Source organism: Rutilus rutilus, assembly GCF_951802725.1.
Source record: "Rutilus rutilus genome assembly, chromosome: 5".
Lineage (NCBI taxonomy): Eukaryota > Metazoa > Chordata > Actinopteri > Cypriniformes > Leuciscidae > Rutilus > Rutilus rutilus.
This window is the reverse complement of record NC_140213.1, coordinates 47,633,332-47,657,748: the sequence shown is the minus strand read 5'-3', so window position 1 is coordinate 47,657,748 and position 24,417 is coordinate 47,633,332. Positions and strand designations below refer to the sequence as shown.

The 24,417-nt window shown below is 38.9% G+C and overlaps 2 protein-coding genes across 3 annotated transcripts in view; one reads left to right on the top strand and one right to left on the bottom strand.

Moving 5' to 3' along the window:
- Window positions 1-24,417, bottom strand: part of LOC311290790 (uncharacterized protein) — a 155,643-nt gene that overhangs the window by 72,835 nt on the left and 58,391 nt on the right. The window lies entirely within an intron of this gene.
- On the top strand, window positions 6,154-11,380 carry LOC311290795 (protein LSM14 homolog). Its single transcript, XM_084409505.1, has 3 exons — window positions 6,154-6,738; window positions 7,875-8,118; window positions 9,271-11,380. Exons 2-3 carry the CDS (start codon window positions 7,909-7,911, stop codon window positions 9,292-9,294), a joined length of 234 nt encoding a protein of 77 aa, XP_084265631.1. The 5' UTR covers window positions 6,154-6,738; window positions 7,875-7,908; the 3' UTR covers window positions 9,295-11,380.

The following is a 24,417-nucleotide window of genomic DNA, read 5'->3' as shown; positions in this document are numbered from 1 at the left end:
TATCAGTGAGCAGAAGCACATTGACAGGAGGATAGAAAAACAGTTAAAGCCGTAGGAGAGTAATCTACGGGAGTCATCATAATTCATAAATGGGGTTAATACAATTTTTTTTTGTGAACAACAATATTGTCTCTTTCTTCTAAATGGCCCTTGGAATTTTAGAAAAGGGATAAATTGTGTTTGTCTTCATAAAATGCTCTGTAGGACACTGTTTTGTAGCTGTATGACGAGAATAGTACAGCAGATATTTCATCAAGGATCCATATGATTACACGGTACTGTATGTCTAATGGGCTAAATATGGTTAATGTGTAAGTTTCGAGCGTCGATTTAAAGATGTTATTTCGTAGTATATCCCCCTACTGGACACATCAGGAACAACAGGGGCGTAAAACTGCCTGGGCCGTATATCTACCGGCTCCAGGTCTGCAGCCTCCCATGTAGAGGGTTTTCACAACACGTCATCAATCCGGAAGTCGGCCATATTGGCGGCACTGAACATAAACAATGCCACTGAACTGAACGGATTATGCTGCTGAAAAATTGTCATGTTTTGGCCTGTACTAATCGGTCGCACCGGGAAAAAACATTTGGAGTTCTATAGACTGCCAAAAGTTAAAGAGAAGTGTGCAAAAAACTGATGAAAGAAGACATCTGTGGTTGAGAGAGACACAGCATCAGCTCATCAACCACATGTGCAAATGAAGCGTTGACTATGGCTAAAATGTTGACGTAAAAATTAGTTCACTATGGCTATGTTCACATTTTCAGTCCAAATCCGATTATTTTTGTATCCGATTGGAATCTGACATAAAATGATGTCCACGTGTCCATGCAGCTCTTTCGTTTTCCGGAATATCTGCATTGGTTTCTATGGCAATGACGTTGCATTGATGGAGGGGTTTGCATTTGCAATAGAGATGTTGTCTTATTTAAATTTTACAACATGCAAATGTGTAGCCGCTGGACTACTGTGTCTTGAGCTGCAGAACTGTTGGAGGCTGGTATGCACAGCTTTTTTTCCGCACTATTGTCTCCGCCGGTTTCAAAAATAATAATTTTCTGCTCGTCCGGTACTTTGCAATAACACAGCCTTGTTTCGGCAGCGACTTTCAGCATGTTTCCTATAACAACGTCTGACGTTTACATTTTACGTGGCGTTAGAAAGTCACATAAACCACAAGAAATCCGACCAGAGCGTTCAGACTGATTTCCTGATATGTGATTTGAATAGGATTTAAAACCACATATGGATGTAGCCAGGGATGGGCAGTATTTCAGATACATGTATTTAAAATACGTATTTGAAATACAAAATACTATTTTGTATTTTGTATTTTAAAGCCTTTGGAAAAATTCAAATGTAATTTGTATTTAAATACATTTAAGGTGAGTATTTTTGTATTTTCAAAATACATAAAATACTTTTTGCCAGTCAACCTCTTTATCAGGGTATTGATTTTGTGCATCAACTAGTTCAGACATTCGCTCGCTCAGCATTGGATCAGCGATTTTTTTTTTTTTGGAATAAGGTGAGAATGTCATGATCTATTCTACTTGTTGATTAAAGTTAAAATAGTGCATTATTCACTTCAGTTAACATGAAAGAATAAAAGTGCACAGACAAGTGGGAAAATAGTAGCCTGGGAAAACCCAGACAAACTTCCGACAAATTTAGATTTGCTCTGCAAGTAGTCTGGCAAAGAGCTCATTCAAGCCGATTTCTAATCCGTCCAAATCGAGGCACCAATCAGAAACGTTGAGGCGGGCTTTACACAATGACGATCGCTCTGATTGGTTTTAGGTCTATCCAATTGCGCCCAGAGGCATTTGAGCGACGTCCGTTGGTGAAGCGCACCAACTTTTAAATGCATTATTATATTCAAATTGCAAACACATGAGGACAGTCTCCATGAAAGACCCACTGGCAGATGAACGTGCTACTACATTTCTCTCCGAAACGGTAGGAAATTAAATTCGATTTAAAAGAGGATTTTAACTGTGACAAGATGATTGACAGGGCAGTTTACGTGACATGCACGCGACAGATCCGTCCGATAAAGATGACGAAGTAGTATGTCCCAAAGCTTGCCTACTTTTTTGCTACACATTCAAAAGTAAATACCTTTTCTTCACAAAAAGAGTACAGACTTTTATGGCGTAGTGTAACTTAGGCAAATTGGGATGCAGCATATTATGGCTTTACACGATGACGATCGCTCTGATTGGTTTTAGGTCTATCCAATTGCGCCCAGAGGCATTTGAGCGACGTCTGTTGGTGACGCCCCTTTGGAAATTAGTTATTAATGAAGCTTTGCCAGACCATAACTCAGTTACTACTGAGAATGGTCTGGTTTTAACCAGGCTAGGAAAATAGCGTTAGCCAATCAGTCTTGACCGGTTGTTGATTTTTATCAACTAGCTTGTCAAATGTGTTTAAAGCATTACTGCATGTTAGGGCTGGGTGATATGACACTATCATAGTGATGATATAAAGTGTGAATTGATGGAACTTTTTCTAAATCGTTTACATAGATAGGCCTAATTGTGGGGTAAGCTAATTTATCCGTGCAGCTTGGAGTGGAAAAACAAACACTGATGAATGATACTCCACAAAAATCTTCAGCTTTTAGTTTTATTGTACATAAAAAATAATAATAAAAAAGGGGGTGGAGTGTCAAATGAATCTAAATTAATTCTAAATTAAATCTCTATTTAGATACACTTTCTAATTTGAATAAACTTATAGAAACAAATAAACTTCACATAAAATAAACATAAAATTACTTAAAAAGCATTGGACTACCTGCAAAAAAAAAAGAGTTTGAAATTCAGTTTATGCTGTGGAATCAAAACTGATATTGAGAATTGTGAAAACATGATATTGTTACTGTGAAGTAAAATTGAGGTCATATGGCCCATCCATATTCTTAGATATTAGAAAATGTTCCCACAGTTTTACATACAGTATGAATATTTTAATAGTGTTCCACAAGTAATAGACTACATTGTAACCAGAAATAAGTATATAAATGGCTGCTATTTTCCATAAGTTTATTTGTAATTGCCAGAAAGAAAAAAAGAAAGAAAGAAAGAAAGAGATGAGGTTAGGAATGAAAAGTCAGTACGGCCTATGTAGTTTCTTCATTCATGTGACCTATCCCTGCACTGGATGGCCAATTCCACATGTATTTTGTGTATTTTCAAAATACAAAATACTGTATTTGTATTTAAATAAATTTTTTCACACAGTATTTTGTATTTGTATTTAAATACAATTTTCCACGCAGTATTTTGTATTTGTATTTCAAATACATTTCCATGTATTTATGCCCATCTCTGGATGTAGCTTGAAACGGATTTCATGTGATTATTTTTGCTGTTCACGTTAGCTAATTCTGATCAGATTTCAATCAGATATGAACAAAAATCGGATTTGGACTAACAATCTGTCAAAATGTCACGATCTTTCCTGCTTACTAAGTCCTTCTCTATATGATTTAGCAGCTTCCACATGTTTTTTTTCCGTGATTTAGACATCATAAATTAGTGTAACAAAGTGTTCAGTAGTACATTAACAGTGCAATCCATGCTGTCGTTTACATCCGAATATCTCCAATATGGCCGCGCATCCGAGTAACTGACCAAACCGTGACGTAGGTGCAAACACTCTATAGGGACAGAGGGGAAAACTACAAGGATTAGATTCTACTATTTTTATGTGGCTGGGGGCACTTTCTGAGCACTTTTTTTCTTGGATGTAATGCTGCCGCAGTAGCCCAGAACAGACAACATTAGTCCCAGAACATTGGTTAGTGCGCATGCACATGAACGGGGGTGTGGGGAGTGGAGGAGAGAGAAGCATGAAGACGGAAGTTAGCTAGAAGAGAGATGTCATAGACAACCACAACGACTAACATTAGAATTATATTCTCTTGAATTTTGATATGGCCGACACACGACCAAAGTTCCGATGAACAAATGGCAAAGAAGAGGAAAAGTAAAAGGAACGTGCGAAGTCCCGAATTTACATCGGACAAGCCTGTTTCAGGAAGCACGGGAGGGAGAGGGAGGGGGAGGGGGCAGGATGAGGAGGAAGGAGGGTCGAGCTAGCTTCCGTTTTGTTTGACAATACTTCGAACGTCAACAAGAAGTGACGTCACCCAACATCGCTTAGAGCACCTCAAGTCGAAAAAAACTGTGATCAGCCCAAAGTGGGCGTAACTCGAAGGGGCGTAACTTGAAGTCTTGCAGGCTGCAGACAGATTCTATTGGCTGTAGTGGACATGCACCATTACGTTTAGAAATAGACTAGCTTTGTTTCCAAATGAACCCCTCTTCTCAGGGAACCAAGGTTATGTTAGGTAACCGGTGACGTTCCCTTTTGAGTCGGTCACTCGACACTGCATCACCGAAGATGGCGCTATCGGGATCTAAAATTCCGCCGTAAACTCAGTCATGTCGTGATTGCCTCCAGACTGCATTAACAGCCGCCATTCAGTTACATGGATAGGCAACGTCACTATCGCCTAGCAATGTTCATCCAGGGATATCAGACATCCATAGCGCGAGGCTGAGCACTGCTCAGTGTTTATGGTTAATGGCGAAGGTCGTGCCAAAGCCTTGTACTGATGTCCACTGCAGCGGCGATGCCGGTGCTGTCATGAACATGATACAAGCGTGGTAAACACCGTGCAGATGAAACATGAAGGCAGCAGTAGCACTGGTGCCGTCAGTCATATACAGGTGCTGGTCATATAATTAGAATATCATCAAAAAGTTGATTTATTTCAAGAATTCAACTTAACAGGTGAAACTAATATATTATATAGACTCATTACATGCAAAGTGAGATATTTCAAGCCTTTATTTGTTATAATTTTGATGATTATGGCTCACAGCTTATGAAACCCACGAAATCAAAATCCCAGAAAATTACAATATTACATGAAATCACACAGTAATTACACAGTAATACCATGGTCATTGAACCAGGTTTTGGTTCTTTTGGCAGTGTGGGCCGGTGCAAATGCTGCTGGAAAATTAAGTCAGCATGAAGTGCTCTGAAAATGTCCTGGTAGACGGCTGCGTTGACTCTGGATTTAATAAAGCACAGTGGACCAAAGTCCTCTTTTCTGATGAGAGCAAATTTTGCATCTCATTTGGAAACCAAGGTCCCAGAGTCTGGAGGAAGAATGGAGAGGCACACAATCCAAGATGCTTGAAGTCCAGTGTAAAGTTTCCACAGTCAGTGATGGTTTGGGGAGCCATGTCATCTGCTGGTGTTGGTCCACTGTGTTTTCTGAGGTCCAAGGTCAACGCAGCCGTCTACCAGGAAGTTTTAGAGCACTTCATGCTTCCTGCTGCTGACCAACTTTATGGAGATGCAGATTTCATTTTCCAACAGGACTTGGCACCTGCATGTGCCAAAGCTACCAGTGCCTGGTTTAAGCACCATGGTATCCCTGTTCTTAATTGGCCAGTAAACTCGCCTGACCTTAACCCTATAGAAAATCTATGGGGTATTGTGAAGAGGAAGATGCGATACGCCAGACACAACAATGCAGAAGAGCTGAAGGCCACTATCAGAGCAACCTGGGCTCTCATAACACCTGAGCAGTGCCACAGACTGATCGACTCCATGCCACTGATCGACTCCATGCCACGCCGCATTGCTGCAGTAATTCAGGCAAAAGGAGCCCCAACTAAGTATTGAGTGCTGTACATGCTCATACTTTTCATGTTCATACTTTTCAGTCGGCCAGCATTTCTAAAAATCCTTTTTTTGTATTGGTCTTAAGTAATATTCTAATTTTCTGAGATACGGAATTTGGGATTTTTGGGAGTTGTCAGTTATAATCATCAAAATTAAAAGAAATAAACATTTGAAATATATCTGTCTGTGTGTAATGAATGAATATAATATACAAGTTTCACTTTTTGAATGGAATTACTGAAATAAATCAACTTTTTCATGATATTCTAATTATATGACCAGCACCTGTATATCAAAGTGAATGACGCGTCGCTATTGAAACCAAAGCTGTCCTTTATTTCCTTTATCTTTATCTGTCCTTTAGTGTAGCGATAAAATACAATAACAATAGAAAAGTAAATGAACAGAACACGCTGAACAAATTAGCCTCAATATTTGAGTCATCAGCACAGATAAAACAACTGACTGCGCCACTCACCTTTGCGTAACTCCCATTGTAATCTATACTGTCTGTACTGTGAGTCTATACTGACTGCGTCATTTTTACTTTAATAAGTTAATACAACAACTACGGTGGTCATGTTCTGCAGATCCATGTTTGTCTCGTTTCTCACACGTCTCCTAGAAATGTCTTGTGTGTTTCTGTGTGAGTTTGTTTTGTTCAGAACCAGTTGAAAGTCTGGTAGTGTATACTTTTGCATCAGGTGGTTATAGGAACTCAGTTATAGGAACTAGCCATTAATTTACCATAATTACATTTTACTTGTTGCATTTGCACCGCCATTATGAACTCTGAAGTGACAACTATGTAATTTAAGCGTGGCATTCAACATCTAGAGGATGGAGGACACTGTGAGCAGAGCTGTGTTTTTGTCATAATAACGGAGATGGAATATAAACATATAGTTATGCGATTGAAAGAGCAAAAAGCAGGGCCAAGAGACGAAATCTATGACAACTTGCAGTGCTTCATTTCATCGAGGCTGAGAAAAGAACAACGCCGCAGACAAAGGCCTTATCAGGTAAATGCCATTCACATTAGCTTTCTATATGTTTATGTCTTATCCATGTTTTACATGTTAATGGAGTAAGTATATGTAAACTGTGTGTTTACACGACTTTTTAAAAATGGCTTGTGCCAGTGTTTTGGATGGCATGCGTTCAGCCAATCAACATAAGAGTTAATTTTGTCCCTCCAAAAGGCACTTCTATAACTAAAATCCTTCCCAAATCTTGCGGTGCAAAAATGGTTATCTAAGTAGCTTTTATAAATATGCCTTAGAAAAAAAAACATTACTTGTGTGCATCTTGAGAAGCAAATTGCTTTCAGTTAAAACAGTTGAAACATACATTTTAGTCGGGCTATCTTAAGCCTTGTTTGTGAAGCCGAGGGTTAGTGTTTTAAATCTGTCCATATGTGAAGTTGTGTAGTGTATTCCAGCGTTGAGATGAATGTCGTGTAAACATGTTGCAGATTAGACAGGCCGCCTGCCAAAGGTGGATTTTTTTTGACACTGGGCCCTATTTTAAGGATCTAAGCCCATGGTCTAAAGCGCATGCCGCAAGTTCACTTAGTGTGTGTCTGAATCCACTTTTGCTAGTTTAACGACAGGACAAATGGTCAGCGCTCCCGGCGCATGGTCTAAAAGGGTTGTCCCTATTCTCTTAATGAGTAATGGTTGTTTTTTTTGCGCAACGTGCAAAAAAAAATTCCCTTTAAAAGCCAGAGGAGCTCGCGGAAACGGACCTGCTCGTGCGTGAGGTTAAAGCGTGCAAGCAGATCATCTATAGGACATAGTATATGCGCGTTGTGGACCCGCCTATAGGCACATATTACTAACACGCTCTTTAAATAACAAAAAAAAATACTGCGCCATTGACTTTAGACCAGGTTTCAGTTGGTCAATGGCACAGTCTATTTCAGTTCCTCAAAATAGCAACGCACCAAAAATGCGCCAGAACCCATGGGCACACAGATGGGCGCAAATGCATTTGCTATTTAAACAATGTGGTGCAGGACATGAAAATGATAACTGCGTCGGGCTGAAACTAGCAAAAAACACTTGCGTCGCACCTGGCGCTGCTTTGCACCGGGGTGTATGATAGGGCCCACTGTGTTGAATTGCATTCTGATGTGTTTTTCATTCCTTCTCTTCAGGGAACGGAGGCAGACCTGGGCGGAGGAGAGGAGGATGAACGCGGAGACGTTCGGTATTCCACTGCGTCACAACCGCGGGCGCAGGGGTTTCCGTGGCAGAGGCGGCGGCATGGGCTTCCGCGGGGGTCGCGGGCGCGCGGCTAGCAGGGGCTCGTTCATGCCCTCCCGCGGGGGTGGAGGCGGGTTCAGGGGCGGCTTCAGAGGCGGCAGAGGAGGACGGGAGTTTGCAGACTTTGAGTACAGGGTTAGTACTTCCTCTTTTACCCCAGTAATGGACCAAACATTAATATTAGAGATGCACAATGTGTTGCACAGTGTTATTTTTAACTAAAAAACACTGTTGGCAATTGAAATATAGCTAAAATTACATTTAAATATTAGATGAAAAAAATGTGCCTTGGCAACTAACTGAAATAAGTTTATTTAATAAAACTAAAATGATAAAATGAATTGAAGCAATCTAGAATTTTTTTTAAACAATAATTTACCAAAGCAGATAACAAATTTACTAAAATTTAAAGTAAAATTAAATGAAAACTAATAATATAAAAATGAAAGCTAATTTAAAGTATCATAAATATTGTAATGGCATATAAATAATACTAAATTGTTGTGATTATTGCAGAACCAATATTTATTCATTGTATTTCTTTTTTTGACACTATAATAACAGAACAGAACTGAACGATGGTTTATTTAACACTTTTGTCAATACTGTAATTTCTGTAATATCACTCTTTCCTTGCATACAAAACAGTGACAGTTGTACTCTTTCAGACTATTTAATAACTATAAATTTAATTTTTTTTTTTTGATGTAGAGATGCATCATTTGAAAGAGTCCAAATGTCACTAAAGTGTCTTTTATGTAACATCTAATTTGTGCATTAATGGCTGCGCACTAATAGTTTATTAATTAGGAAGGCAAGTTATTTTATTGAATCCGATATTACAAAACCAATATCCGATTATGAAAAAATCGTAAATATCGGTAAAACTGATCATCGGTCGATCTCTAGTATCAGCCATTTAGAGTTTGCCATTTTGTCTTATTTGCCTGATATTGGACTATTGAGATTTTCTAAATTTCATAAATATAGCTAATACTAGTTCATCTATTATGGCCCTACAGATTTCATTGACAGAATCCTGGAATCCAGTTGTAAAAATGGAATTTAATAATCACACAATATAAACAAGACTGAATTTGGGAAAAAGTCTAACTAATTTCATAGGGCCCCAATCTAAGTACTGGTAACATAAGTCACAGGTTATGGTTAGGTTTAGAATAACTCAGTTATTGTTATTGCTATGATAAGTAGACTTTAAGGACTGTTAAATAAAATGCTTTTCTAATGTTTGTCTTTGTTCTGTTTTTTTTTTCACGTTTGTTTCAGAAGGAGAACAAAGTGTCGGCGTAGTCCAACATGACGACCAGATCATCCGAACAGCCAAGAATCTCCGATCATCACGTCTAGATTACCGCTTTGACTCCTGACTAACGGGAATGCCTCTGTCTAACACCAGCGCAGGGACGCCTGCCTTCAGCTGGACACGCAGCTTTGAGTTTTTCTCCTTTCTTCCCTTTTTAGAAAAAAAAACAAAAAAAACATTTGATGATCTTCTGATCTGCGTTCCATATGTTCGGAGGGGAGAGTTTGTGTACAAAATGCCGTAACTTCCATTGAATGATGATGATGATTATTATTATCTGGTATTTTTGCATCAACCTTTAGTTCCTTTGGTAATAAACAGAGGATGGTATTTGATATTATTCTGTTAGGTGTACAGAACCCCGCTGATACTGTGAGCGCTCCTCAGTCAAATAGCTTTATTATGTTATGATTTCCTTTTTATTTTTATGGATCTGTTCTCTGTCTTTTGAAGCACTGACACCCAGTGTCGAGGCTGTGGAGTTCGTGTCCGAGCTCCGCCACCTAAACAAAACACACGTTCAGTTCGACTCTCTCATCCGTCTGTTAAACGCAGGTGCTTTGCTTCAGTTCATAGATTGACATGGTTTCTAGTACTAGGTTTTGTAATCACTTTTTTTAGTTCACTAGTTTATGGATAATCTGGTCAAGCCGTTTGTTTCTTTGCTGCATTCTACCGTTAACGTCAGACATGTCTAGCTGTAGGTCAACTCACACAAACTGGTTTATGATTGAATGTATCGATGAATTCAACTCTTTCTTTTAAACGCTTTTGTCCTGAAGTCCTCTCTATGCAGGCGGTCGCGTTCTCCCTGCTGGATCAGACTGCTGTTCCTGTCTTCAAAATGTATTTTTAATATTTGAGTGCCAGTTATTCTTGCCTTTTGATGTCAATTATGTACATTTCCAAGAGGGCTTTTTGATATAAACTCAACTCGAACCTCTTTAACGACGAGCCCCATCACCGTTTAATGCCGAGATCTTCTGGAAAGATCCTGAAACCCTTTAAGAATCCGATTGGATGTTTTGAAATCGCGTTCATGTGCTCTTTAAAGACGACGCCGCCAGAGATCGAGTTTCACACGGCACACATGATGCGAAGGATAAATTCGATGTTTCATAATGCTCTTATACCAGATGAATCTCGTCTCGGAATGTAAACGTGATCGTTTGGATGAATTGTGGAGGGATTATTTTAGTTTAGTTTAAAATCAGGGACGTTCCCATTTTGCAGTATTCCAGCAACTTATAAACAGGATAAAACGACTGACGCATCGTGTAAAAACCTTTACGACATGTTTCCATGCTCAGTCTGAACAGGCGGCGAGTTTCACCTGAAATAAGTGTCCATAATAAGCCCATAAACCCCCTCTATTGTGAATAGTTCTGTTTCCTGTTTGATACACGTGTATGTTAATGTGTTATTTCAGGTACCAGCTGTTTATTGCTCTGTTAATGGAGTGAAGTTTGTTTACCCGGCGATCTCCTCTGAATGTCACTGAAGCACTAGTTCCTGCACTGTTAGATGGGAGGTCATTGTTGTTTTTGGTGTGCTTCATATTTTTAATTTGTGTTTCAGAGATCCAAAGACCGAATTACGGATAACATTTGGAGGAGAAGTGCTCTCTCTCAGCTGGTTCTGCATTATTTTTCTCATGTCTGTCCCCAGAGTTTGCCGTCTCTACTTGTGTTAGCTATAAACCGCTCCCTTTAAAAAGCACTACGAACTGCAGAGATGTCCCGCAGGCAGCTAGTGAAACGCAGTCTGACCGATCGCTCAGACCAGGGCATGATGGGAAACCTCTGAGCGAACCACAGATATTGGTGCTGAGATGTGAAACGAATCCTCAGGCCTGATATCGCCATGAAGTCGAGAGTTTAAACTGGACAGCCGTGCAGAAGCTTGATGTGATTACTGTGGTCAGTCCTCTGGAGGAATTTGATTGGCAAGTTTATGATTTTGTTTCTGTTTTTCTGAATTAAAGCAGTTGTTCATGGTGTGCTCGTAGAGGGCTTCAGACGGGGGCAAACTAAGGTTTTTAATCAAGAGAAATAAAGAAATAGTTGTTCAGTATCCTGTCAGTGTGTGTGTGTGTGTGTGTCCTTGTTTTTTATCAATAAACATTTCTGCAAACAATAATAATTAGTCGCATGTGCAATAATAGCATTTTTATTGTTAGATTATTTTAACCCTTGTGCATCAATTAAAAATAAGTTACACATGGTGTAATCACCTCCACTCTATACAAGGGCTACACAAAAGAAAGGTTTTACTATTGAAAATTGTCTGTTATAAATCACACCAGATTCTTCAGTATGAGGGAACCATCTGACATATTTTATATTGCCTAATTGCATAACCCCCCCCCCCCCCCCATAAAAATAGCCATATGAATTAACAAAACATTGAAAACAAAACCCAAAAAGGAAACAAAATAAACTATACTTTGACAATGATAAGCAGCTTGTTTCAATCTCAGATAGACACAATAGCAGTATTCAAATATTACCCATTCGTTTAAATACCACTTAATTCCATAGATAACATCACTTAATCACATTAAAGCATAACTTATCTGTTAGGGTCCAAAGGTGCATGAGGGACAGAGGCCAAGTCTCTGAGGGAAATCGTGAGAGAAGTCTGAGTCCAAGCAACAGCATCAATCCACAATGATCCACGAAAAAAATAAAAATAAATCAGTATCCACTTTCCCCCACAGTTCTTTCAGTCATTTTTTCATGTATCCACCTTACTCATTCCTGCAGGCGTTTTCTACATTCTCTCTAACAAAGAGCATATTAATACTCATTCAAAGTTTAGCAATATGTCAAAACATCACAAGTCAATCATAAAATAAACTCACTTAATATTGTATACAGGTCAGTAATGGAGGCCCAATCGTGACCTCTAGTGGCCGGAATGAAAATTACACCCTGTAATAGTGGAGCTGTTACAATAGGTCCATAGTAAGTAAAAAAAAAATTTGAAACCAAATAAAAGTTATAGAGGTTTATGACCAGTATTTTATGAAACATGTTTAACTCTAAAACTGCTATAAAATCAAATTTGAAGTTGATATCTCATAAAATGAGCTGTCAGTAAGATTTTGTTTGGCGCAGTCCCACATTTTCCCTATTAGATGCCAGCAAAGCTCCACTGGTGTACAGTAATAAAGCGAGTATTCGATTTATAGGCCTAATCTGAAAAATTGGCAGCATCTGGTTAAAATGAGTAAAAATTTAAATTTTGAAGCCTTGCCAACAGAATGAAAGCCTCTTAACAAAGATTGCATCATTTTATAGTCAAATGGCCCTGGGATTAAAAATCGCAGTTTTAATGGGTTTCAATTGGGACATTTAAAGGTCCTGAGGGGAACTATTTTGTGTAGCTATAGCTTTAAGGAAATGGGGGTGAAATAGTAAAAATTCAATACAAAAATACACACCTGTGCCAAAATGTATATAATTGGCATTAACACTGGCAAAATGTAAAAAAAAGACAAATTCCACAAGGGTTAATGCTCTTTTAAAAATTAATTTAAATGAAATACCCTGATTCAAAAACAGTTGCTGAGGAGTCAAACTAGAAATATGTTGCTTCACATATTTGAGAAGCCTTAAATAACTTGCGTGCGCAGCAAGCACAAGTTCTGATGTTTGCTGTGCACATGCGCATTAGTGTCCTCTGATCGTGGGAAATTTGAACAACGGACGCATCTCCGATCCGAAGATACCGGCAAACGTTTTTTTCTTATGTAAGACGTTCACTTCGCATGCACTCTCCACAGTGAATAGCTTATTATTCCTATATGACTGTTAAACGTAACTGGTATCATCACAAACGTTATTCTGTGCACTAAAAACTGGCATATTTCATGGTATTGTGTCGTGCAAGGTCATTGCAAAATCTAGAGAAATGAGCGAGGTGAGCTGTTAAATGTCGTAATTAGACACGCAAATGAAAATAAAATTTGATATGTGATATTTAAACTGTGTATTATTAATGAATATATTAAAATCTTGTTGCTGTTTTATCAATTTTAACCAGTGCTAATTTAAATAAAATTAATGAATTTAAATGGATGAATAAACAAACATGTTGCCCAATTGTTATTTTCTTTTATTTGTCTTTATTTATTATATTTGCAATGAACGGTTACATTTACATCATTAAAAATGGGTGTCTCAACTGTACCATGGTACTGTCTCAACTGTACCATGGTACTGTCTCAAATGTACAGTGGAAATTGTGGAATTGTGGAAAATATAAACTATATATATATATATATATATATATATATATATATGAGTATTATTGATTGATAATATCTTAGTCTACAAGCTAATGTAATGTCATGTGGAAATTCACTTCTTCTCAGTATCTATTTTTGTGTGAAAAATCAAAATGCAAAAAGTGTCTCAACTGTACTCAGTCTACCTTATATTTGGGTCAATGACGTGACGGGTCATTTTTTTTGTCCAAAGGCCTTAATAATAATTAAAAAAAAACAAATATATAACATCCAAAGTATGTAAGGTAGTACAGCTTGATCTCTTTTACTGAATCCAAAAGGTTTTAATTATATTTTACTACATATAAAGATTACATTTTAAAGATTTTGAAGTGTCAAAAGGTCATTCAGTTTAACCGTTCGAAGGCCAATACAGCAATTTCATTTGATTAAAATATCTTAAAATTTAATACATTTATATATTTTATATATAATAGTCATTGCTTTGTTATGAGAAAGAATGTCCGGAAAAATTATTTTCATTGATGTCATTCAGAGTAACCAATATAAAGGGCTCCATTTTGGATCAAGTCATGTGGTCATTATTATTCGACAGGATGTGACATCATTCAGACACCTGCAAAGGACCACATGGTTGTGAAGCAAATTAATTAACTCTCTCTTAACTATTAGAAAAATTCAGGTTTTCACTTGCTCATACACATGTCCCCAAATATCAGGTCATTCGGTACAACCGCTATAAAACATGCAATGTTGTAATATTTTAAAAACTTTTACTAAATATAAAATGTTTGATTGTTCTTTTGGTAGCTAGCTAGCAAACTAACAAGCTAGGCAGCTAGATATCAGCCTGTTAGCATTGAATGAAGATTTTATCATTCGTTATAACCAAAAGAGTCATTCAGTTAAACCGAAATTTTGGTTATAACGAAGACTTACTGGTTGTATCGAATGACAGCAATGTATGTTGGTCATATTTGTACATATCTGGAATAAATAAATAAAACATTTTATTAAAAATGTCCTGGGCTCGCATGAACTTCAAGCCGGCTAAGTCAAGGTCCCTCGTGCTGAAGAAAGGGAAGGTTACTGACAAGTTCCACTTCTCACTTGGCACCACCAAGATACCATCACTGACAGAGGAACCTGTGAAGAGCCTGGGGAAGGTGTTCAATTGCAGCCTGAGAGACGCAGCTTCCACAAAAGCGACCAACCAAGACCTGGAGACCTGGCTGGCCGTGGTGGACAAGTCTGGCCTTCCTGGCAAGTTCAAGGCCTGGATTTACCAGCACGGTATTCTCCCTCGGATCCTCTGGCCCCTCCTGGTGTATGAAGTCCCCATTTCAACGGTGGAAGGCTTTGAGATGAGGATCAGCAGGTTTCTGCGCAGGTGGCTGGGACTGCCTCGAAGCCTGAGCAGTATCGCTCTATATGGGCAGAACAACAAGCTGAAGCTCCCCATGAGCAGCCTGCGCGAGGAGTTCATGGTGACGCGGTCCAGGGAGGTCCTGCAGTATCGGGATTCCAGTGATCCAAAGGTTGCCCAGGCTGGGATTGAGGTCAGGACAGGGCGGAAGTGGAGGGCTGCCGTGGCAGTGGACGACGCAGAGTCAAGGCTACGGCAAAAGGTGTTGGTGGGCTCAGTGGCACAGGGGAGAGCTGGCCTGGGCAGCAGAAGAACTCCTCGCTACGACAAGGCGGAAGGGAAAGAGAGGAGGTCGCTGATCCTGGAGGAGGTGCGTGCAGGAGTTGAGGAGAAGCGAGCTTGTCAGATGGCTGGGATGCGGCAACAGGGCGCCTGGACAAGATGGGAGCAAACAGCGGAGCGCAAAGTCACATGGACTGAGCTTTGGAAGGCTGAACCCTACAGGATAAAATTCCTGATCCAGGCGGTCTATGACGTGTTGCCAAGTCCATCCAACCTCTTCTCCTGGGGAAAGGTGGAGACACCAGCATGCCCCCTCTGCCAGAGGAGAGGAACGTTGGAACACATCCTCAGCTGCTGTCCAAAAGCCCTGGGCGAAGGGCGTTACCGCTGGCGGCATGACCAGGTCCTAAAAGCCGTAGCGGATTCTATCTGCAGTGGAATTAGCCACAGCAAGAGCCTCTGCCCAGTGAAGACCATAGCTTTTGTCAGAGCTGGGGAGAAGTCAACACCAGCTGCCCGGGGCACCTCCTCTGGCCTGTTGGCAACGGCGCGCGACTGGGAGCTGTCAGTTGATCTGGGCAAGCAGCTGAAGTTCCCTGAAGCAGTTGCCATAACAACATTAAGGCCAGACATTGTGCTCACCTCAGAGGCCTCCAAGCAGGTAATTCTCTTGGAGCTCACAGTGCCTTGGGAGGACCGTATGGAGGAGGCCAATGAAAGAAAGAGGGCAAAGTACTCCCAGCTTGTGGAGGGTTGCCGGAGCAATGGGTGGTGGGCAATATGCCAACCCGTCGAAGTGGGATGTCGAGGGTTTGTGGGCCAATCCCTTTGCAGGGCCTACAAAATGCTTGGCATCACAGGGGCGAGCCAGCGAAGGGCCATCAAGTTGGCCACTGATGCTGCAGAAGTAGCATCAAGGTGGCTGTGGATCAGGAGAGGAGAGGCATGGCGTGTAGGGTAGTAGCGCTACCTGGACATAAGCTGGGACCTGATCACCCCAGCTGGGTCGCCTAGGGGAGGGGGTCTGATTGTTGAAAGACCCGAAACCCCCCGTGATCCTAGGTTACATCACTGATGATATGTCCAGGTGCACCAGACGGTGTATCTAAAATATATTAAAAGAAAATGTGCAGAGTATATTATTATAAAATTTAAAATATAATTTTGACTGAATTTTTATAGATTTAATTATATCTATAAAATAAAATTTATATCCTGTTAAAAAAAGAACAGATGCTCGCCAAAAAAAGGGAAAGGTATCATTTGTTTTTATTATTTATATTATTATATTCAATAATATAGGTGCCTGAAAGTACCCCATAGACATACTATGGTGAAGGGAATGCCCAAAAAACCTGGATTGTGCATGTTTATCCTACTATGGTAAATTGCATTAGCCTGGCTAACGTCAGACCAAGTCTCATTGAGACGTGGTCTGGGAACCACATGTTCATTTTCTCGTATTTGAGGCGTGGTTTACGAATGCCCAGAGCCGTTTATTGGGCGCTATGAATGTCTATCAAATGCGCCTGTACGTAGCTCATAGCCAATCGCTTTAATTATACCAGATGACGTATGTAGAGTGACAGAAATTCTACGAGGAAGACGACGTTGGGTCAGAGATTTATTTGTACACGATGGCGTTCAGCGAATATTGCCGTTTGTGCTAGATAAACATGAGGGTAGAAGGTAACGTCGAGTCTGATGCCATGTTGAATCCATAGATATAAACAAACTGCTTCGGTGTCGTCATCGTCTTGCTACTCCCTCCCCGTTCTGTGATTGGTTCCCTTTTTCAGGGGAAAATCTGGTCCATGGTGTCCAGACTGCCTAGCAGCGTGAATAAAATCGCGCTGCGAGCAAGGCAGTATGGGGAAACCCAGGCTAAAATTGCATAGGGATTTTGTATTGAACATGATTTTGCAGCACAGTGTCATAGAGACAAGGGGGTGGGCTCATTTTACTCTGGCAATCAATCAGTCTTTCAAGATCATCATGAAGCCATTAAGCCACACCCTAGCGACCATTAAGAGCACCCTAGCAACTATTTACATAGACTACCATTATAAAAGGCCCAGAAGGATATCTTTGCAGCACATCGTCATAGAGACAAGGAGGTGGGCTCATTTTACTCAGGCAACCAATCAGTCTCTCAGGATCATTGTGAAGCTATCAAGCCACGCAATAGCAACCATTAAGAGCACCCTAGCAACCCTAACAGAGAGGGATATCTTCAAATCCGAACATTTTTCATGAATTTATAGCCTAGCAGCTCATTGTTTAACAATTTAAACACTTGTTCCAAGACCAATTAAATGCTTTAATGTTTTAGGGCCCTATCTTGCACCCAGCGCAATTGACTTTGTACAGCGACGCATGTATCATTCCTATTTTGCACCCGCACACAGCGGACTTTTCCCTCCACAGACAATCGGCGGTAAATTAGGAAATGAACTTGCGCTCCCGGGGGCGGTTCAGCGAAAAGAGGAGGCGTGTTCTGGCGCAAACGTTCCCTGGTGCTATTTTGCAGTTTCAGAAAAAAATTCCGCCACAGACCAGGAAAAACCTCGTCTAAAGTCAGTGGCACGTTGCGCATGTTGCTATTTTAAGGGCGCATGCTTGGCCATAATGTAGCGTGTGCACAACACACACACACTTTGCTTCTCTCATCTACACAGAAGAAGCAGTTTTCATTTTTGCAAACCATACATTTGTAGGGGATCTACAAATTTGTGATTAAAATTGTGAAGACTTTTATTTTGACGTTTGACACGGGCGCCGCCATTTTGGGTTATGACGAGTCGCACGAGAACAGAGTAGAGAAGAGCAGCAGCAAGCTGAAAAAACGAATGTCGATCTCGGGTAGTCAGTCACGATAAAAAGTCGAGTTTAGACCCGCGACATACATAAGAGCTCCATGACGTTGCCTCTGAGTGTTTGTTTATGTGAACAAGGTTGTTGAAGTGAGTGTTAAAACAAGTTTTCTGCCGTGTTCGTGCGTGAAGCTAGGCAAAAGACCTGTTAGTTTCAGTAAGTTTCAGTCGCGTATGAGTTAAATACTTCCGTGTTTTATTTGTTTAAAACAGTTTTTGTTTCATTTGTTCAAACGAACTTGAAACAGTGAATGCTGCTGATCGTGTGAAGAAAAACGTTAGCTGAGTCGTCGGATATTGCGTCTCAATCCAATATTATGAAGCTGCAGACTCGGAGCCTGCATCTACAGTCCCGCACCCAGAGTCCCGCATTCTCAGACCCCTCGTTTTTCGAGACAGCGCCTCCTGCTGTTCCGAAGATCGTATAACACCCTTATCCAAATGCCATTGAAAACAAAGAGGATGCAATATTACGGTCTCGTTTTATTTAAAGTTATCCAAATAAATATTTGCGTTTCCTGCTTAATGCATGTGCCAAAAAAAAACTCATTGTGTTCTCTGACTAACAAATTACCCAGTAGTTATTTTTTGAGCGTGGGTGTAATTGAAATAAAATTACTGATGGAAGGGATACAAATTTCTAATTTTCTTTCAGGTCAACCTATAATGGTCTAATTAACATTATACCATGCTAACATTACAAAACCTGTTTTTTGATATTTTGAATGCAAAGTAAAACTCAAATAAGAATAGACAAAACACAGATAATAAACAATTCTGTACTTTATTTAACGATCACCTAAACATCATCTTGCTGTAAACAGGACAAAGCAAAAAAAAAAAAAAAAAAAAAAAGGAAGAAAGAAAGAAAGAATTGTTAGTGACTTTACTTTTCGTCTTCAAATGCATTAAAAAAAACTCATTTATAAGTCGCTTTGGATAAAAGCGTCTGCTAAATGAATAAATGTAAAATGTAATGTAAATGCATAAGGTAAAATAATTACTTTCTGGTAATTCCTTCTTTTTGCAATCGCTCTGTCAAATTCCTTGACTTCACTAAAATAAAAGATGAATGCCATTGTCAAAAATATTGTGTAATAATAAATAAAAAATTTTTTTGCAAATGCAAATTACAAGCATACCTAGGGAGAAAAGGTCCAGACCGGTAATTAAAAAAAGGTCAAAAGGTAAATCTGATTAAATAATTAATGATGACATTCTTTGATATTAACACACTTAATAATTGGTCTACTTTAATGTCAACTAATTTTAATCAAATTTTTACAATGGCTTGTCTACAAAAAGTCCAAGGTTAAAGGCTACATTAGCTATCAAAATATTTTCGGGGAAAAAAGGCGAAAAAACATACATTAACGGCTCAAATTCTGTTACAAACTTGTCTTTACAAATATTAAATGGACTATTCATATGTTGGTGTATCGATGAGCTATAAAGTAGTTTGATTAAAAAAGAAATCGAATGAGTTTGATTCGCTAAATAAAATTGACGATACTCACGTTTCGGCTTAAGTTCTTCAAATATTTAACCGATCCAATTTGATAGGAGGCGCTGTCTCGAAAAACGAGGGGTCTGAGAATGCGGGACTCTGGGTGCGGGACTGTAGATGCAGGCTCCGAGTCTGCAGCTTCAGCTGGGATTGCGGCCTCGTTGAATCAAGCTGCCGTCGTCAGGATCGCGAGGATAATCGCTGAGGGTCAATGAGTGAAGAAACAGTACCCTGCCATCCGTTGGTCATCATTCAGCACATCATCCGCGAACAAAGAGTGGTGATATACATTATTTTCCTCTTTTCCTACTGAACACTGGTAAGCAAACTATAATTTTCTGTCAGTGAGTCATCAGAACTGAACTGTGATCAGTGAATTTTCCTGCAAAGGGATTCATAGACTTTCTTTTGTGCACATAAACTGAACTTTTTGACCGTGAACTCATAAATGGACTGAGTATAACTTTTTCCTTTCTTTTCCTGGATTTTTTAATCAGATCTTGGATTTTTGAACCGAATTGAAGTGAACTTTAAGTGAATCAAGTGAACTTTATTTGAAAGGTTGAGTTAACTGAAGTGAACTGTGAAACGTTTGTCTACTTACTAAAAGTGAAACTGATTGTTATTTTGTTGAGATTGAACTGAAACATTTGATTTTTCTCTCTTTATTATTTTCCACATTTTTATTTCACTTTAATTGATCTGCATTTGAAATTGTTTTACACTTCCTGTGAAAACAAAGAAAACAGAATCATTTCAATTCATGCAGTAAAAAAAAATGTTATTTTTGTTTGTTAAGCTAAAACTGTTTATGCTAATTTTGAGTCACTTATACTAAGGAGTGGGGGCGTCTTACCTATCCTGTTAGATCCGGGGAGGGCGGGTTTTGCAGTCAACTAGGTTTAACTCCTGAGTTTTCTACATACACACACACACACACACACACATAAATCAGATAGTAAATCCTGAAGCCCACCTCGCCGATTCTTGAGCATTACACATTGCAACACGATAGACACCACACACAACAAAGCTAGCAGTTGTACAAAGACTAAAAGCATTGGGTGTATGGCAAGCCGTTTTAGCTTTAATTGTACCCAGCGTTACTCGTCGTAATTGCATTTTTACTAGTAAGAATTCAATTAGAGAGCTCTACAATTCAATTCTTACTAGTAGCAATTACAATTAGACAGCTCTCTAATTCAATTCTTACTAGTAACAATTACAATTAGAGAGCTCTACAAATGAATTATTACTAGTCATATGTCTCCATTGACTTCCATTCATTTTTAATTACAGAGCTCTACAATTGAATTGTTACTAGTAAGAATTACAATTAGAAAGCTCTACAATTGAATTGTTACTAGTAACAATTACAATTAGAGAGCTCTACAATTCAATTATTACTAGTAACAATTACAATTAGAGAGCTCTCTAATTGAATTTTTACTAGTAAAAATATGAATTAAAGATATGTATAATTGCAGAGCTCTGTAATTGAATTAAAGAGCTCTGCAATTGCATTCTTACTAGTAACAACTCAATTAGAGAGCTCCCTAATTGGTATTCTTACTAGTAAGAATTGAATTAAAGAGCTCTGCAATTGTATTCTTACTAGTAACAATTGAAATAGAGAGCTCCGTAATTAAAAATGAATGGAAGTCAATGGAGACATATGACTAGTAAAAATTAATTTGTAGACCTCTCTAATTGGAATTGTTACTAGTAAGAATGGAATTAGAGAGCTTTGTAATTGTAATTCTTACTAGTAATAATTGAATTAGAGAGTGCTCTAATTGTAATTTTTACTAGTAATAATTGGATTAGAGAGCTCTCTAATTGTAATTGCTACTAGTAAGAATTGATTTATAGAGCTCTCTAATTGAATTCTTACTAGTAAAAATGCAATTACGACGAGTAACGCTGGGTACAATTTAAGCTAAAACGGCTTGCCATATTGGGTGGGGGGACTAGGATCCTGTTGCTCACTCAGTCTTCCTTAGTATAGGCTAGTGCTGAATATTTCCCCCACAAGGCGGTGGCATATTTCCCTCCGCCACACATTATTACAAGGAAAAATATTCTTTTTTTTAGCAGACGCCTTTATCCAAATGAGGACTAAATTAAGCGAGTCATCGTGAAGAGGCAAAAACAACGCAAGAAGTCTCAACGCAGTAACGTACAAAGTTCAGGCATTGCTTAGAGTAGCGTAAACCAGACAAGGGAGGATTAAAGGAAGGATTAAAGGAGGATTTTTTTTTTTTTTTGTCTGAGTCTTCTGGACGACTCCAGGTGTCAGTCAAGCCCAAGATATTAAGAGTAGATTGAGATGCAAAGGCTGGAATAACGTCAGCTTTATTGACTGCTGACTGACAATCCCATAAACCCACAGAAAGAGAGAGAGGTGTGTGTGAGGATGAGCGAATGGGGCGCAGATTAGCAGTATTGCGCTGCTCTCTGTGCTTGATGAAAGAGCGTTTGTTGAGAGACAACAGGAATGTTTTGAAAGCGCATGTTGAGTAAGGGAAATAAGATAAAAATGGGAAAGGGGAGAAGAAGATAATTAAGTGCCTTACAGGTGTCCTTGCTCGCCGGAGTCGTACAGGTAGAGTCGAAGGTCTTTACCCGAGTCGGTCTTCACACGAGAGCTGAACGCTTCCGCGACAGCGCGCACACGACACACATATAGGCAAACGCTTGAGTGAGGACAGCTGACTCCGCCCTTACAATTAGCACAGCAAAAGCAAATATCCGAGAATGCGAGAAATCGAAACTATAGCTGTTGGACAGCGCCATACTTCAGTGGAATAAAATTCAAACTGCTACACTTTTCAGACGCGGAGCCTGTTTTGTGAAGGTAAATTTGAAAAAATAAGCAGAGAATCGAAAATAGCTCCACCTAGTGGCAAATAGTAAACTGAGCAACAGGAGAACAGGAAAGTTTTTGGTTTAATATATTCTTAATATATAAGACTGCCAATTAACTAATTTCATGTTGTTTTATATTTTATTTGTTCATTATTTATTTTGTTGGATTTTAGTTGGACTTGGTCCGAACTGTGTAGCCCTCAAACCGTATTCACTTTATAGTCCTTAATTCTGTAATTGTGGACAAAATGTTATATCACTGTCTTCGATAAAATTTTGTCTATCCATTTATGGTGTTTTTATTTTATTTTGGGGGTATTTTTGAATTTATTTACTTCAAAAAGTACCATATTTTCTATGTAAATTATGCTTATTTTTTTTAGTGTGAGTTTTTGGCATGATGAGAATGTTGTACAGGATCAGCCCTTCATTTGTGTGTTTGTTAGATATGCATTGTATTGGATCTATTGATTTATTTTTACAAAAAAACAAGAAGAATGCTCTAAATTACAGTTTTTGCTCTAAATTACATTACTTTCACTTTCACTTTCACTGTCACTTTCACTTTTTCCCATTCATTTCTATGGGTGCCCATTTTTGACCCAAATACAAGATTAAGGATTTTTTTTTTTCACCCACTTAACATTGTAGAATTGAGTCAAAAAAAAATTGTGTGTGTTCAGGAGACAAACTTAGGAAAAGTGGCCAAGTCTTGTACCGCTCTGATCAAGGGAAGTATTTTTTAAAAATAAATCAAAATAATTTTGCCCACATTTGTCCAGAATACGGTTTTAGGGTTAAAAAAAAGTTATCTGCATGATGCTGCTGCCTTTGGCCTCAGTCTCAGTGATGTTGAATTTTATGTAAAATAAAGACATGTTATGATACACTGTGATGGAATGGTGTTTTCTGGAAGGGACTAAAGAACAAAGTATTTTTATCAGCTGAAATGCAGAATACAAATTTTTTTTAAGCTAAATAGACATTATATAGCGTGCGTGTCCCTTTTTCACAGAGGTCAGTGGAAAGTTTGTAGTTCAGTCGGATGTCAATGGCAAAGAAAGTAAACTGAGGTATGTAGCTGCTTATTATTATTATTATTATTATTAGAGAGAGAGAGAGCACTTCTGTTGAATGCTCTTGATTGCTGATCGTTCACTCAGCACGTGTTATTTGGATTAAAACTAAATCGTATATGTAAGTAAAACACGAACTGTTAGGCCTACCTAATTTATGTATAACGTGATTCCCTACATTATCACTGAGAGAAGCCGTGCACATGTGATGATCAGTCTGGAGAGTTTCAGAAAGACATGCAGTTTTAAATTACATCTCCGTTCTCATTCTGGAGAAAGACCGTTTACTGTGATATTTTAGGACAGATGCATTCTGCAGAACCACCTGAAAGTTCCTACAAAAGAGAAGACTCATATGTGTTCTTTGTGTGGAGAGAGTTATAAAAGTACTTTAAAATGACACCAGAAAAGACACAGCAGTGTGAAGGATCATCTGTGCTTTGATTGTGGGAAGACTTTTGTTTGAGATGCTGAGTCGCAACTGCAGTGAAGAAAAACTGTACAAGTGTTTACAGTGTGACGAGATTCAGTTGGTCAGAATCTCTGAGAAAACATGAGAATCCACAATAGAGAGAAGCCGTATCGCTGCCCTCCTGTGGGAAGGTTATCTTCTTATCTCAGTCATGCAGAAACAAAATGTTTGATATCTCAGTATTCATCGTCAGATCCAGCACATTCAAATGCTTTACTGTGTCCTATAACATGAGCCAATAAAACATTGAGCAATAAAACCTGTGACTTCTATATGAATATGCAACAAGACAATGAAACATCGAGTTCATCTTCAAGACCCAGTTTCAAGTGTGAGATTCAGATCAACTCAAAGATGATCTCCTCCCAATGAACAATATCTAAATCTTTGTGCTTGTATAAGATTGTGCTTCAC

What these genes read in the sequence shown, in the direction of transcription:
- LOC311290795 (XM_084409505.1), top strand. Translation starts at nt 7,909, where the DNA reads ATGAACGCGGAGACGTTCGGTATTCCACTGCGTCACAACCGCGGGCGC. An exon ending in TTGCAGACTTTGAGTACAGG is followed by an intron (nt 8,119 to 9,270) that starts GTTAGTACTTCC and finishes CGTTTGTTTCAG; the next exon opens with AAGGAGAACAAAGTGTCGGC.